The sequence below is a fragment of the Blastocystis sp. subtype 4 genome (assembly GCF_000743755.1).
Source record: "Blastocystis sp. subtype 4 strain WR1 chromosome Unknown seqid_0287, whole genome shotgun sequence".
Classification (NCBI taxonomy): domain Eukaryota; class Bigyra; order Opalinata; family Blastocystidae; genus Blastocystis; species Blastocystis sp. subtype 4.
The window spans coordinates 1-15,697 of NW_014569260.1; the positions used below are offsets into that span (position 1 = coordinate 1).

Here is a 15,697-nt window from a genome sequence, read left to right on the forward strand (position 1 = left end):
TAATGGAAGAAGAGAGGATTGAATGATGAAAACAATGAGAATTGTGATGATGGGAGGTAATGAATGATGATATCATTCATATCCTATGTGAATACATGAGATAGATTGAAGTGATTGATTGTACTCCTATTCATCAACTCAAACCATCCACAACACATCTTATTCTATATCGAATCATGATGATTTGAATATGAATTGTGTCATCTCTGATAATCTCTCATTCAACGTATCCCATTCAAATCATCATACATCATCCATCCACTCTATCAACATCTCCTATTCACATCAACACACTCAACTATCTACACTCTCTCTGAGAGATGATATCGTGATGAATAGTGAATAATAAGAAGAGAGACTGTTTAGAATGTTTGAAACATCACTTCTGTTGTGATCAATCATCATCATTCTTGTTCTTAATCCATTTCATTGTATCAGTCTACTTCATCAATCTTATTGTTTCATCATTTCCTGTTTCTTCTGATTTCACAAACAATCACACTCTATATCTCTTAACAAACTCTTTGTTTCTTTTCTTGAAGTCTTATAAGATGAAGATGAACCCTGTCTCTTCTTTCTTCTCTGGAAGAACATCATACTACCAACAACACCAATCATAACTACAACCACAACAATAGTTATCACCATGCCCACTGATACTGGTTTCCGTACAATAGGATTCAACCATCACAAAGTACATTCCACTGGGGAATCCTACTGGAGCATCCTTATAGATCAGATATGAAATGTCTTGCTGTAGAGCTACAATCTGTTTTGAAACATAGTCACCTTTGAATGTGTTGTTATTCGTACATTGAAACACACATTCTTGGTTTCAGAATCTGAACAATCCCTCTTCAGGAAGATGTTAATACTATGTTTGCTCACCAATAATCGATCAGAGATCACATCAATGAGTCGATTGTACACCCAAATATCATAATTCTTTATCGTACAAGATGATATCATGTATTTAAAGTCAATGAAGGCAACAGAAGAACTAGGATGTATCGACAGACAAGTTGATTGATCCACCTTACCCCAAACAGGATCAAATCCATTCTTCAAACAATATCGTGTTGATTCACCAAATGAATTCTGAGGACATGTTCCATAGCTGATTTCTCCAGTCATAATACTATCCCATCCCTTCTCCTTTGGACAATATACAAAATGACAGGTATAGAGTTCCACTTCAGCAAATACTCTCATCATTCGTCTCTTCTATCCTTACTTGATATCCATTGTAAGACTTGTTATTCGGAAACACAACAGCAACACTACTCTGAGGTTCTGTGAATATGTTCCGATCATCCACTTGAGCCAACACATCACCTTCTTCTTCAGAAATCATTCCAATAATCTCAAATCTCTTTGGATGTTGATGAGAATAATCGATAGTTCCTCGTAACACAACCTTGTTGATGGATTCAAATCGATCATAATTGTAGTTGAATTGAATGAACACTGGAAGATTGTTCTCTCTCCAAGATGTCTCCAAATCACCATCAAATGCCGCAGAAGGAGGATTCTCGAGATTGAGTGAATGATGACTATCAGTAGCATATCCACGATCTGTTCGTAACATACAAGTGCCTGATAACAAGGAAGCATACATATCAAAATAGATTCTGGTATCAGATGATTCACCATATCGATGTAACTCCACTGCTAACACATTTCGACCATTCTCCAATAGAGTGGAAGGAATACTGGTACGATGCCAAATCAACTGATCATATCGGTCTATTGCCAATGTGTTTTCATTCACTTCACTCATTGGCATATTACGACGAACCACTTCAATTCCATTGATATATGCAATGATTCCATCCAGAACCTCCAGATCAAAGGCGAATATCGGATACTTGTTCTTATTATCAACAATGAACTCACGACGGAAATAAACAGTATTCCTTCTGAAATGACCAAATCCTCCACTTGATCCTATCGACCAATCAGAATCCTTGAAATCCAATGAGTTCCATTCCTCACTCATTCCTGAAGCAGAAGAATAACGCATCAATTGATCATCCAATAACACATAATTGATTGTGAAGTATTCTACTGCTTCACCACTACCATCTGAAANTCATTGAAGCCAACAAATCATTCCATGAATCTCTGATCAATAACTCTTCACCCACACCCCAACTGCCTGAAGAGAGAGTCGTATTCATCACTACTCGATACTCAGCATTTGCCATACATAATGCTTGTTCATAAGCCTCACCAGAAAACTTCCTTGACAACACAACCTCTCCACTCATCGTGTAGATTATCAATGATTCTCCTTTTCTTCCATTGGAACGAGATAAAAACAATAAGGACTGATTATCTGGACAAGTACCAACATCAAACTCAATCACCTTCTCATCCTCACCAGCCTGATTCGATGTTGATATTGTGAAAATGAAGGTTCCTTGATCCATGAATGCTCCTGATAACACGTTATCAGAGAGTGTTACTCCTGAAGGGAGAGAAGGTTCAATCACAAGAGGAGAATACACTCCAGATATTGTAATGGATATAGAAAAGCGTTCACGTACTCGTAGATTCTTCGAGGATGGAAGGCTGAGTAGCGGTTTCTTTGTCACATTGGTAGATAGCGCTGTTGTCGCTCCACGACGTCCAGGAAGAACTATCTTGGTATAGGTCAATCCATCTTCACCTCTTAGTATGAAAAAACATGGTACTTGTTGTGGAAGATAACACATCAGACTTATATTATAGTTGTCCTTAGGGATACACAGGACTACATTATATTCCGTGTTATTGACAAACTGTTCAAAGATTGTATCATTGTCCTTGGTAACAGTCAGCAGTCCACCCATCACAGGAACATTTGGTGTGTACAAATACTGACCATATTCACATCCTGTCACAGTTATATACAGAATCTTTTGAACAGAACCTCCACTGTTTGAAGCACTCACTGTGAATCTGGTACGAGACAGAGACGCTTTTGGCCAACCCTTGATTCTGTTGTTTTTATGATCAATAGACATACCAAGTGGAAGATCAGGTTCGATACTCCAAGACACATGGGCATAATTACACTCTAGAATGAGAGGAGCCATATCTGTAAACTGCTCAACTATCACTTCATTCACTTCCTCTCCATCCTCTCCTTTGATCGACAGACGGGTTGGAGGAGCAACATATGACACATCAAATACGATCTTTGTTGATAATGACAGACCACCACTCCTTGCTGTGATCACATACGTTTTTTTAGCTGTACGTTCAGAAGGAGTACCAGTAATGGATCCATCGGTTAACTTCAGACCTGGAGGCAACTCTGGATCTGAAGTGAAGACTGGATTATTCAAAATAACCCCTACGAAGACAGGAGAATTGGGAGGGATCTTCACATTCTGATAATAATGAGTGAATTGAGTCGTATATGTGAATGAACCATCAGGAATGTGACTCAATTTAGAGTCTGGGACAGCTACAAATGATTCATCTCCTGGTCTCTTCCAGGTCAGCATCATTCCAAAAGTATCGCTAATAGCAAAGTATTCAACTTGGATTGGATAGTATCCTTTCCTATTGAATGTTATTGATCCTTCCTTTGTAATCATCTCATCTGCACATTTCCAGTTGTTGATAAGTAGATTACCCATAACCATCATTCTTGCCCCATCTCGATTCTCCAACTTAAACACATAATCACCAGAAATGTCCACTTCAATGAAACCTCTCCATTTCACATAGAAATTACGAAAGAACAACTCATGAGGAATGGGTGACCAAGCATGACCTAAAGGCAATTCAGGATGATAGATTGATGCATCCACTGTATCAGCAAACTCAATAAGCATTCGAGAACTAAAGTAGGTTGCACTACAAATCTGCCCACTACGAAGTTGATAATATTTCGCGTTCAATCCACTCACAGGATCAATTCCCACAGTCACATGAATGGTTGTGGCTACTGAGCCCAAAGGACCTGAAGCAGTGATCACATAATCCATAGAGGAATACAAGGAAGATGAACCACTGATCACTCCAGAAACAGAATTGATGGAGATTCCTACTGGAAATGGAGGAGAGACAGTGAATGAAGTGATATAAGAACCACGCATACAAGGACGAGTGGTCTCAATTGTTCCAGAAACAAAGGTTGTGATATCTTTCTCTTGAAGTGAAGGAGCCATTCCTCCCACAAATGTCACTGTGTCGTCAATTGTTGTTAGTGGAAGTCCTGCTGCAGGGGAAGAATACTGAACCAAGAGACGAGGTGAATCACCACTACTGAAATACAATCGCATCAAATGACGACCAGTTGTGAGATAGATTGTAGCAGTATGTGTTCCACTTACAGAAGCATAGATCAATGGTGTGGTTGCTGTATCAAAGTAGAGAATCACTGAACGCTCACAAGTGATATGGAACACATAATCAGCTGAAGGACCAATATTCAGATATCCAGTAATGCTTCCTGAGAAATAGGTCTCTATTCGATCATCCAGACCGGGCCAAGTATGTTTTAGTTCCTTTGAATCAAATTCATCTATCAGATCCAATATCTTCAGACTGGTACAGGATTCTGCCATATTGCTATAGTACCAATCCTCCTCATAGGGAATTGCCCCAGCCATAGAGTAATAACAAGCAACTAAACCAGGAATCATGGCTTTAGATGGAACTAACAATCATTCATTATTCCTTCTATCTACGTTGGAAGTTTAATGTTATCATTGTTGACACACTACCATATTGATTCTTTCCAGTTACTTCAAATGATCTTCTTCCAACACTACCTGTGTACACACCAGATAATCTCCCTGTAGATTCATCAAACTCAAGACCATTTGTCAAAGCTGGAGTAATAGAATACTCTGAAAATACAGTGTTTCCTGTAAACCGAATAGGAATAAAGGCCAAACCAATAAACACATTCTGTTCAGAAAAACCAGCACTGATCTCAGTGGGGTATCCGAGAACTACGAATGAAAACAAAACACAACAACCACCTCCAAGAGAAAATGTACCAGCATTTCCGTAACAGTTAACCGTGTAGGTGATCAACGGAGAGGTCTCAACAGGAGTTCCATAAAATGTCTCGTTTCCAAAGAAAACACCGGTAGGCAGAGCAGGGAGGATGGAATAATTGGGACAGGTAATATTGCAAGAGAAACTGTTATAAACTCCAATTGTCATCACATTTACCTCCGATCCACATGAAAAAGATAGACTATGTCCAACTACAGTCAAAGAAACAAACAAAAACAACATGAAAGGAGTAGCAGCAAAATAAGGAACAGGAATGAAAGCATGATTCAGTTGAAATCTCATTCCATGTTAGCACACATTATACCGCCACTTTGAAGATAGATAATGGATGAATGAATCCCACGGGAATTATTCAACATTAGCGGTCTGCTTAATACAATCAATGCCAATCTAAGAATAAGACGTTTGAAGCTGATTACAATATTTATTAATGGTATTGTTGTGGAATCCAATCACTAATTCGATTATCATTCTAACAGGGAGTAGAACAATTGCTAAGGTGACAGATAACTCTTCTTACAACTAAAAAAATCACTTAGGGATTTCTTTATCCAGTTTCCAGAGAGTAAATGTGATGATAAGTCATTTGCTGATTGGAGTGAATGATAGTCACTATTCCTAGTAATTGATAAACAGTAGCATAAGACTGAAATCTTCATTAGCATACGATTATTTTGGATACGGTGAACTAGTAGCTATGTCCATTGATACAATTTGTCAAGAACCATTTGAAAGGAGAGGAAGGGATAACAGATGTTAGATGCTGAATGAGTTTGTCAACAAACAATTCAGTGTCTTCCTCCATGACTATTCACATACAAAGCTCCTGCGCTTTGGTTACCAGACACTTCACTGACTCCTCTTCCACTCGACCATGCAGAACTCATTTCAGATGCAGCTGGAGAATCACGAATAATACCAGGAGAACTGTATCCTCTCGAAGCTGCTGCAGCACCATCATAGGATCCATGAGACTTACTCATTCTCAATTGACAATTCTTTCGATAAGATTATTATGATTCATTTCAATATCACTGAAATCAACTGAAATCAACTGAAATCAACAGTTCATGCTGAACATCAAATCGTTCTCTTTCAAGCATTCTATCCCTCCTTGTCATATCTATTACCATTTACAATGATTAACCTTTACTACTCTCAATTCTGTGTCTTCATGACTGAACAATGATAACTTAACTCTGATATAAACCCCTCTTTGTTAGTATTCTTCCATATCCATTGTATTACTGCCCACTACTTTCATAAACTGTTACAATGAAAGTAAGAATACATAGAAAAAGACTACTGATATCCATTAAACAAGAAAGTTTCTAATGAAAAACAACGTAACTCATCCGATTAAAGAAGCATCAATTATCCAACAATCTCCCATAATCATTCCATTCACCATACATGAGACCATGCTTAGTCTTATCAACCAACTTTTGTAACCGTTTCTGAAATAATTCGTTATTTTTCTTTTGACTCTGTATGGTATCTATTCGAATACGTCGATACAAATCCGGAAAACCTTGAAAAGTCTTCCATACTTCAGGGTCACGTTGTAATGCTTTCAGAATGTCATTATCAATCGAAAAACTTGATAGTGACATATCTGGCAATATAGACCGTCCAGCCTCTGTCATACGACCCAATCGTTCCAAACGACGACATCTTTCTTTATTTAACTCCGTCCAATGACTCCGTTTACTTCTTGGCATAAACTTTTGAACAGTAACAGTAGAAGATAACTTCTTTGTTGTACTATCAATCCAGCCAAAACACAGTGCCTCTTCAACAGCATCAATATACCAAAAATGTTCACCATCTGTAGGTTTACCTCGTTTTACCTCTACCCAACACTCTTTTGCTATATTATGATTCTTTGCATACCACTGACGTAATTCATCACGGTTCTTTGCTTTTAAGAAGTTAATAACACGCATCTGTTATACCAATAACAAAGAAAGTAAGTGTTGAATTATACGAGAAATAGAAAGGCAGATGAAGTAGAATGCTTCTAATATGTTAATAAAGATAATCCAAGGTTTGTCTACCATTTTGACAAGGAAAGGGAATGTACCGTATTGTATTTATGATTATCAATTCACACTGCACATTTTCAATTACATCCACTTAAATAGGTTATAAAGTGTTAATTTCATATTCTATCACTGAAATATAGTTAGTAAACATAAGTGTACATAATTAGGGTTCGGTCCCATCTTTGAACATACTGAAGATACTGCTGTATATAGTATCTTGAATCTTTTATTGAGTTACGAGTAAATAAGAATCTAAATAGAATATCTATTAATGAAAATCACCTGGTAGATAATGGTGTAATTTAGAGAACTGAAATATGTGTGATTTGTCTAATAAACAGGATAATTCATTCTTCCATTACAATGTTTAGATCCACATAAACAGACCAATTCTTTATCTTCATATTGGAATTTGTAGTCATAAGTGATTTCTTCTCCAGGATTAATATCTTGAAGAGCAAAGAAAATGATTTTGTTTTCATTATTGATATTAACTACACGAGCATAGCAATTTGGATCACAGCAATGATTGATGAAACGACTTTCATTTCCTTTGACAGTTGCATCTACAATATGATCATTATCCAATCGAAAGAAGTAGCAACTGCCCATTTTCACTTTATTGTAACTACACTTCATTCCTTCGACCAATTTCGACATTAGTTCACGATCATTAGCTACTGATTGACTTAATACTTCTCCAGCAAATTCGATTACCATTTGACCTCGAGTGAAAGGAGCATTTGCGAATAGTCCCCATCCATGAATTAGGCTCTTTATCACTACTAATTGATCACTTGTTGGACGAGACTATGATTGATTGAATTACTTCTCTCTCACTTGAAGAACTCGATATTGACGTAACAATTCACTGGTACTTGTTGCTTCACTATTGTTTTCACTCCGAGAAGAACGAAGAGGACGAGGAGATTCATGAGAAGTCTGACGAAGAGTTGATAGTGTCCAAGCGAGAGGAGATACACACGTCTCGACAGCTAGACATCGACTACAACTCGAATGATTGACTACTTCATAATCACTTTTGCTCTTTTCATTCATCTTCAAATGTTCTTCATTTGACTATTTATTCAATCATCCTTCATTTCTTACACGTTCTTCTCGAACTCGAATAACATCTTCTCTCTTTGGTTGAATCAAATGATATTGATAAGCAACAATACCAGGAGGAGGAACTGCATGATATACACTGTTTGGTTCACTTTCCAAAGCAAAGACAACATGAGGGAGATTTAGACCGAAGAAAGAGTATCCATCCAAACCACGACAATGATAAGCATCCAGATGTTCTTCCATCCGTTCACGTAACCGAAGATTTGAATAATGACCTTTAGAACGTAATGTTTCATGAAGAGCACCATACACTTCTGAAGTGATATTTATCAACTATTCTTACCATGAATGTTGTTACCAACAAATGACACTTCAGGGCACATCACATCCACAATACGGAATACAGGACGACGAATACTTGGTTTATCATCTGAGATCTGTTCTGATAGAATTTCCATACAATACAGAGTTCGCTACATTTCCATTCTCTCATCAATCCTACTTCACCTATTGATTGAGTACTCCAGTAAATGCGGAAAGAACGATACTGTTCAGGAAAGAGATAGTTACGATTATGCATATAAGGAGAACGACTTAATGTTCCCAGATGAGTTATTGTCAAAGCACCTAATCGAAGATATTCATTTGGGAATAGTTTGCTATACATCACTTCTCAGTCCTTCTAACTACAGCTTTAAAGGAGGAAAGACAACACGATAGTTGAATCGAGTAGTAAACAATTCCATGTTTCCTACAGCTACACGATAGTCTAGAGGACGAGAAGGACTAGAAGATCCTGGAGGAGTAGATCGAAAGGAAGACTTAGCAGGAATTGGAAGGGATGATAGAGTAGATTTGGAAGGAGTGATATCATCTTCATTCGCTCGATTGCGAGAACGTTGACCAGGACGATGACGAGGACAGAAAGATTCTTTGTTTACACGAATCAAACAACCCTTCTCTCGACCACAAGCAAAATGAAATGCATAAGGACAATTCTGGAAACAGCAACGAATTGATGCTCCTGTTCGATCACAAATACAACAACGAGTTGAACGAGATTTGTTCTTCATCTGAGTATACTTTTGAATTGCTCCATTCTTAGAATCAATTGAAATGTTACTACTGTAGTATACACAATTCAAATGAACCCATTCACCTGTTAGAGTACATAACATCCGACCTGACTCGATTGAATCACCTCGTTGAAGACATAAGTCACAAATACGAGAATCTTCAAAAGGATGATCAGGAAGACCATGAAGACCATGAATCTCACAGTGAGAAGAAGATTGATTCAATCGCATCATCGGAGGAACAGATACATTTCCTGCAATTAACATACATTCTACAGGAGAGAAAGGATTTGAAGGATCAAAGAATGCAGGAAAGACACTTTGAGCAATATAAAGGAATGCAGCTGCCTTACTAGCATCCTCTGCAAGAAGAAGAGGAGTTGAATAGAGATGCAGAACTTGATCTAGAACAGAATCTGAAACATCTCGAGGACTTCCTCCACAACGAACATCACATACATATACACTCTGAATTCGTTCCCCTATTTCTTAATACTCTTTCTGTTCTATACCTAATTGTTGATGACTATCTAATCGAGATTGAAGAAATACACGACATCGTTCACATACATCTTCAGCTGCCATATTTCCCTTCAAACGGTCGCGTCGACTTGATCCATTCTCATTTAACATTGATAATTGATTCTTCAAAGGAAGTGTCTGAACGAGAATATTGTTTGCCTATCATTCAATTTCATTTTCAATCATACTCGCACAACCACACGAGCCAGATCTAATAACAATGGATTCAATGCATTTGATCGAACATTCTGACTCAATACATCTCCTTGAATCAACTCACGAATACGTAACTCTTGACGACGTTCTTGAATTACATTGATTGGAGCACTAGTAGAACGAACAGTCGAAAGAGGAGTATGAGGAAGAGAATCATTTGAAGGAGAAACAACAGATCGACAACGTTTACAATGATAAGGAGAACGAGTCAAATCACATTTCTGCCATTCAATCATATCATTTGATAAACAACGACGATGAATCCATTGTTCACATCCTTCACAGAATCCCATATCACTATCACTTGCACTCCAAGGTCGACCACATACAGCACATAAACGGAAGCGTTCTTCTTTCAAGTAACAATTACGACAATAGTCTTTGTGGTACGACCAACTTGTTGGACTTCCATGCATACCACACTTCTTACAATCAAAACAGAATCCACATACCAACAATGATAGATTGTTTTCATCTGAGTATTTCAAACAAGCTTTGTGGAAAGCACGATCACATCGATTACAAGAACATACTGCATCTCCATCTCCTAACAGACTTGTTAACGATAATCCACATACTTCACAAATCTTACAATTTGTACAACGCCAACCACGACGCATCTCCATCGATACAGTTCCACTCAAACTTGCACAGAATACATGATAAGCCTCACCACAATCACCACAGAATAACATTCGATCTCGATCTCCCAAGGATCCACAACTCACACATGCTTCCATTGCAATCGTATAACCATATTGAGGAGATACACGCTCTGTCACATTACCCAATTCAATTACAGAATAGGGAGGAGCCAATGGACTTAGAGGTTCCAATTTACTTCCATCTGCTTTGATCTTTTCAATATATCGAACCATCTTTGAAGCCTCTAAACTTGCTTGCTTTGCATTCACACTTGCTTCAGGTCGAACTGATGATTTCATCTTCATTGTTCGAGTTGTTATTGCCTTCTCTCCATACTTACCACAAATACTTCCTTTCAGATTTGTATTCAATTCATTCTCACCTCCATCAAATACTCCACTTGCACATTCCCATACTTCATCTCCTACACTGTTGTACACAAATGCATTATAACACATCAATTCAAAATCATCACGTAATTCCTGAGGATCCTTATACTCTTTCCTTTCAACACGATTTCTCATCCATTCAAAACACATTACATTCTCACGAGATACGATATCGAAATAGTTTGGAGCAATGTCTTCTGTAATTGGATGTTCGAATACACCACGTGGATCCAAACATTGGAGATGATTCAATACTTCCTTCATTTTCAAACGACGACATGACGGACAACTATACAAATCATTCTCATTTTCTTCCTTTTCATTTTTTATCATTCCATCACAATCCATATGAACCAAACACTTACATTCACTACATCGAATACAAGTCTCTTTTGATTCATCCTCACTCACGGTATGAAGGCATACGTTACAAAACAATCCATTCTTGTAGCTCTCACGACATTCCTCACAACATCGAATACTCTCTCCACATACTTCACATGATTCCCATCGACCATAGAATGATACTTCAGTTCCACATCCAGCACATTTTGAACAAGCAAAACAAATGAAAGGATCCATCCATTCATTCTCATGATACACAGGATCACTACATGACAAGTGACAATACAATCCACATTTCACACAACGATGAACAGGATGATTTGGACTTGAACCTCGAAGACAACACCAACAATACTCTTCATTCATTGGTTCCAAACTCAATAGATCTCTATCATTCAATTCATTCTTTCATTACATACTCATTACACACTCCCTCCATTATCACATATTCACGATTCAAATATAACCAACAACAAGGAACATCATCTCTTTCAAAACAAACGAAGTGTTTACCTGTTAGAGATCGATAATGAAGAACTACACCACGACACCAGCCTCCTAATGGGAAATCTACTTGACGACTCCAAACATAAATCCATTTGTATAGCCATTCTTTACCACTCAATTCAATATGATCACGAGGAACACTCAGAGGAATCCCTGATCGTAACTCATTTCGAACTCGGATCTCCCACCGAATCGATTCTTGTTCATTACTGAATTCTAGTTCAAGTCGATGTTCACGCCAATCTCGTAATTTCGAAGTACAATTGCGATTCACAATCATTACTCTCTCTCGTAGTATATCCAATACTTTGATTTGATTAGTAGAACTATTCATTGAATTGTTATCAGATGCTCTTATTCTGTCTATTGAATCATTCCATTCTTTCAATCCAATCATTTCATCCACTTCCTCCATCAACCAACAAATATGAAGTCCTTCTTCATCATTCATCCAAAGCAAATCACGAAGAACACTCACTTCTCCTCGTTCTAATGCATACCAACCACTTTCATACCAATACTCTCCTTTCATCACTATATATACCAATAATCGATTCTCATCAACAAATATCACACGACCTAATCGATTTTCATTCTTCATTTTTATCATCACACAACTTCCCAATAAATCATTCCAAATACTCTTCAACCATTTCATTCGATTTACAAATATACTCACATTTCCTTTGTTATGAGGAGTTCCCATTGGAGCCATTCCACTCGATTCAATCATCTCCGATCGTAAACGCAAGTAATCAAATCCATTACTCACACAACTCAGTACTTCAACACATCCATCACATAACCAATCATTGTAGTCATACTCTTCTCCATACAGACAGTGAGCATGATACTCTTCATTACATCGATTACATACAATCATATCTTCTGTTTGTCGATTATTACATAAACAACATCCAAATGAATTACGAATCGATTGAATCAAACAATCAGGAGGAGGATGAATCTCAGGTAGATTCAATACTTGACCATTCTTACTTACAATTGTATTCACAAATACACCTTCATTCTCTTCATGATCTTCACATTCTTCAATGCTTATTGTTTCTATTGGATGAATTCCTTCTTCACTCTTATCAGAACCATCAGAATCATCCAATCGATCTTTGCTTCCATTCATACCTCGACGACGCTTATCCTCTAATCGACTACTATCACGACGATTTGATCGTTTCCGACTATTTCGTTCATCGAATTCATCAAATTCATCACTTGAACTCCAATTTGTTTGAGAACTCCATCCACGACCTCGACCACGACCTCGGCCACGACCACTCGAACTTGGATGACTTGAATGATCCATATCTGTTCCCTCTTCAATTGGAACATCAGAACGAAGAGATCGAGTGGATCGACGAAGAACACGAGACATTTCAATATCGAGAGAATCACTTGAATCACTACTCTCTTCTCGTTCCATCGACATTGGTGTTGTCCAACCATTTCCTCGACCTCTTCCTCTTCCTCTTCCTCGAGCACGACCTCGACCTCGAGCACGGCCTCGACCTGAAGAAGAGAAGAGAAGACGAAGTTCTTCAAGATCACTTGGAATGTCATTGGTGGTGGAATTAGTGGTGGTGTTAGTAATATTGGAGTTAGTGGTGCTGTTGGTAATATTGGAGTCAGTAGAAACAGTATTGGAATCAACAGAGACATCAACAGTTTTAGCATCAACAGGAACAGTATTGGAAGCAACAGAGATATCAACAGTTTTAGCATCAGTAGAAGCATTAATAGGAGGAATATTGAGATCACCAGGAACAATCTCAGTCATACCATTATTGACAGAAGTAACAATATTGATAGAACGAATATCAGTACATGTCTCAGGAATCATAGGAGTATTCTCTACTACATTCTCTGATTTACACAAAGTAACAGAACAAGTAGCAGTCTCTTTCAACGAATCTCGAGAAATTTCTTCTTTTGATATACTCTTATCATTCAATTCACTGATAACAACATGTTCTTTCTCTTCTACTTTCAAGTCAGTTATAACAGCACAGGACTCTTTCAAATCATTCGAATTCCCTTCAGCGGATTCAATTTCTTCTTTACAGTTTGATAGATCCACATCTTCTTTACTCTCACTTACCATCTATACACTCTTAAACATCATTCATACAAATGAAACAATTAATTCATTCTTTATTCAATATTCTTACCATTCATCAATTCTAGTATATCAAAACTAAACAACTCAACAAAGCAGACTATCGATCTATTCAATCAATATCAATCAATCAATATATACATCTAGAATAGAATTCAATAAACTAAATACGATTCTATTCAATATTCAAGATTTCGTCAATTCACACAAATATCTTCTCTTTATTCAATTCCTGATTATCAATCTATTTCCTTCAATTCAATTTATTGACTTTATTCAACAATTACATGTTGAATCGCATTTCTATCTCGTCTATTTCATTCTATCATTCATCATTTCTAGATTGAGATATGGATATCGTTTCTATCTCTCTCAAACATCCTCTATTCCAATTTCATTGATTTCTCGATCTCTATCATCCTCTGGAATCGGAATTGTTAATGAAACGACTGGAACTGGAGTTCAGTCTTCTGTTTCTGTAGAGACTTCTTCAACTGATTCTTCTTCTTCATCAGCATCAAATTCTTCGAATTCATCGAAATCTCATAAGACTTCCTCCTCTTCATCTACTTCCTCTTCGAAACGATCCAAACCAAAAGTATTCTCTATTCTTGATATTTCAACGATAGTTTCGCGTTTCTGATTATGTTGGAAGTGGTTAAGAAATGAAAGTGTAATAGAATAGTGTTTGCAAGTACTTCTATTATCGCTGGATTGATTGGTTACTTTGTGAAGATCAGTAAAGAAGGAAAGCGTCATGATCGAGTTCAAGAAGCATATGAAAAGAAGTGTCCATTAACAGCAGAAGAAAGTCAGGAGTTATGTTCTGAGAATAATATCAAGTAAGACGAATTGGTTTGAATAAGAAAGAGTCTTTCCTTCTTCAACTACTTTGCTCATCTGTTGAAGTCAAACTATCCTGATGAAATGACAGTATCTGAATTCCGAAGTGTGATGTTGGAAGTATTACGAAATGGAGGAATCGATGAGATCTCATCTATCTATCATTTAGATCGATTATTTGACCGTTTATCATCCAATCGTTGCCCCATCCATTCTTCTGCTGACAATTCAAATCCTTCTGTTGTTCTCTCACAAGATGTTAATACTTCATATGTAACTGAAGACGATTTGTCGTATCAAGACTTGAAGGAGTTGAATGAAGTGAAGATTCCTGTGAATGTGTTACTAATGGCCATTCTACATATGGTTCATGGAGACAATGATGATCGAGTGAAAGCAATTTTCCGTCTATTCAAAGAGTATAAAAATGAAAGTGTATTGATATAAAGAAATCCATCAAAGAAGATGAATCGCGATGAATTTGAGAATGCAATGAGTTGTGTATTGGAGACTTATCATCTTCCTGTTGATTTCCTTCCTCGGAAAAAGAAAGGGTTCCCTCTCAATGACTTCGCTTTAGCGACTCCTGGTGAGTTGGTGGATAGGTAAGAATGAGAATGAGGTGTAAAGTGAAGTGCTCTCCGTCAACGTGAAGAACACTCAAAGATTGATCGGAATGCAATGATTAGTCGTAAAGAATTCATTGCAATGATGACAGATCGTCCAGTGTGTATTTGGGGTGAATGTTATCCTGTATCAGAAGAAGAAGAGAAACGAAGAAATGCTGAGAAAGAAGAGAAAGAAGAATTGAATCGTCTTCAAAAGAAAGAAGAGAAGAAAAAGAACTGATCGTTTAGTCCTGTATTTGTTTTAACAAATTTC

The 15,697-nt window shown here is 37.3% G+C and overlaps 6 protein-coding genes across 6 annotated transcripts; 1 reads left to right on the forward strand and 5 right to left on the reverse strand.

Moving 5' to 3' along the window:
* Positions 1 to 1,195: 1,195 nt before the first annotated feature.
* Positions 1,196 to 3,497, reverse strand: JH06_5714 (twin-arginine translocation pathway signal protein; the record flags this gene model as incomplete). Its single annotated transcript, XM_014670354.1, has 2 exons — positions 1,196 to 2,078; positions 2,137 to 3,497. 2 exons carry the CDS (start codon positions 3,495 to 3,497, stop codon positions 1,196 to 1,198), a joined length of 2,244 nt encoding a protein of 747 aa, XP_014525840.1.
* A 124-nt stretch (positions 3,498 to 3,621) lies between these two features.
* JH06_5313 (hypothetical protein) lies at positions 3,622 to 4,640 on the reverse strand (the record flags this gene model as incomplete). The annotated part of the gene is made up of 2 exons (XM_014670355.1): positions 3,622 to 3,656; positions 3,680 to 4,640. The coding sequence occupies 2 exons, from the start codon at positions 4,638 to 4,640 to the stop codon at positions 3,622 to 3,624; spliced, it is 996 nt and encodes a 331-aa protein (XP_014525841.1).
* A 1,752-nt stretch (positions 4,641 to 6,392) lies between these two features.
* On the reverse strand, positions 6,393 to 6,968 carry JH06_5231 (thymidylate synthase; the record flags this gene model as incomplete). Its single annotated transcript, XM_014670356.1, has 1 exon — positions 6,393 to 6,968. The coding sequence occupies one exon, from the start codon at positions 6,966 to 6,968 to the stop codon at positions 6,393 to 6,395; it is 576 nt and encodes a 191-aa protein (XP_014525842.1).
* Positions 6,969 to 7,397: 429 nt separating this feature from the next.
* JH06_4481 (hypothetical protein) lies at positions 7,398 to 8,596 on the reverse strand (the record flags this gene model as incomplete). Its single annotated transcript, XM_014670357.1, has 4 exons — positions 7,398 to 7,877; positions 7,908 to 8,147; positions 8,178 to 8,449; positions 8,482 to 8,596. The coding sequence occupies 4 exons, from the start codon at positions 8,594 to 8,596 to the stop codon at positions 7,398 to 7,400; spliced, it is 1,107 nt and encodes a 368-aa protein (XP_014525843.1).
* Positions 8,597 to 9,703: 1,107 nt separating this feature from the next.
* On the reverse strand, positions 9,704 to 11,250 carry JH06_4482 (histone-lysine n-methyltransferase; the record flags this gene model as incomplete). Its single annotated transcript, XM_014670358.1, has 3 exons — positions 9,704 to 9,895; positions 9,925 to 10,377; positions 10,405 to 11,250. 3 exons carry the CDS (start codon positions 11,248 to 11,250, stop codon positions 9,704 to 9,706), a joined length of 1,491 nt encoding a protein of 496 aa, XP_014525844.1.
* Positions 11,251 to 14,617: 3,367 nt separating this feature from the next.
* On the forward strand, positions 14,618 to 15,664 carry JH06_4483 (hypothetical protein; the record flags this gene model as incomplete). The annotated part of the gene is given in 5 exon segments (XM_014670359.1): positions 14,618 to 14,629; positions 14,645 to 14,814; positions 14,845 to 15,234; positions 15,265 to 15,420; positions 15,451 to 15,664. The coding sequence occupies 5 exon segments, from the start codon at positions 14,618 to 14,620 to the stop codon at positions 15,662 to 15,664; spliced, it is 942 nt and encodes a 313-aa protein (XP_014525845.1).
* Between the last annotated feature and the right edge of the window lie 33 nt (positions 15,665 to 15,697).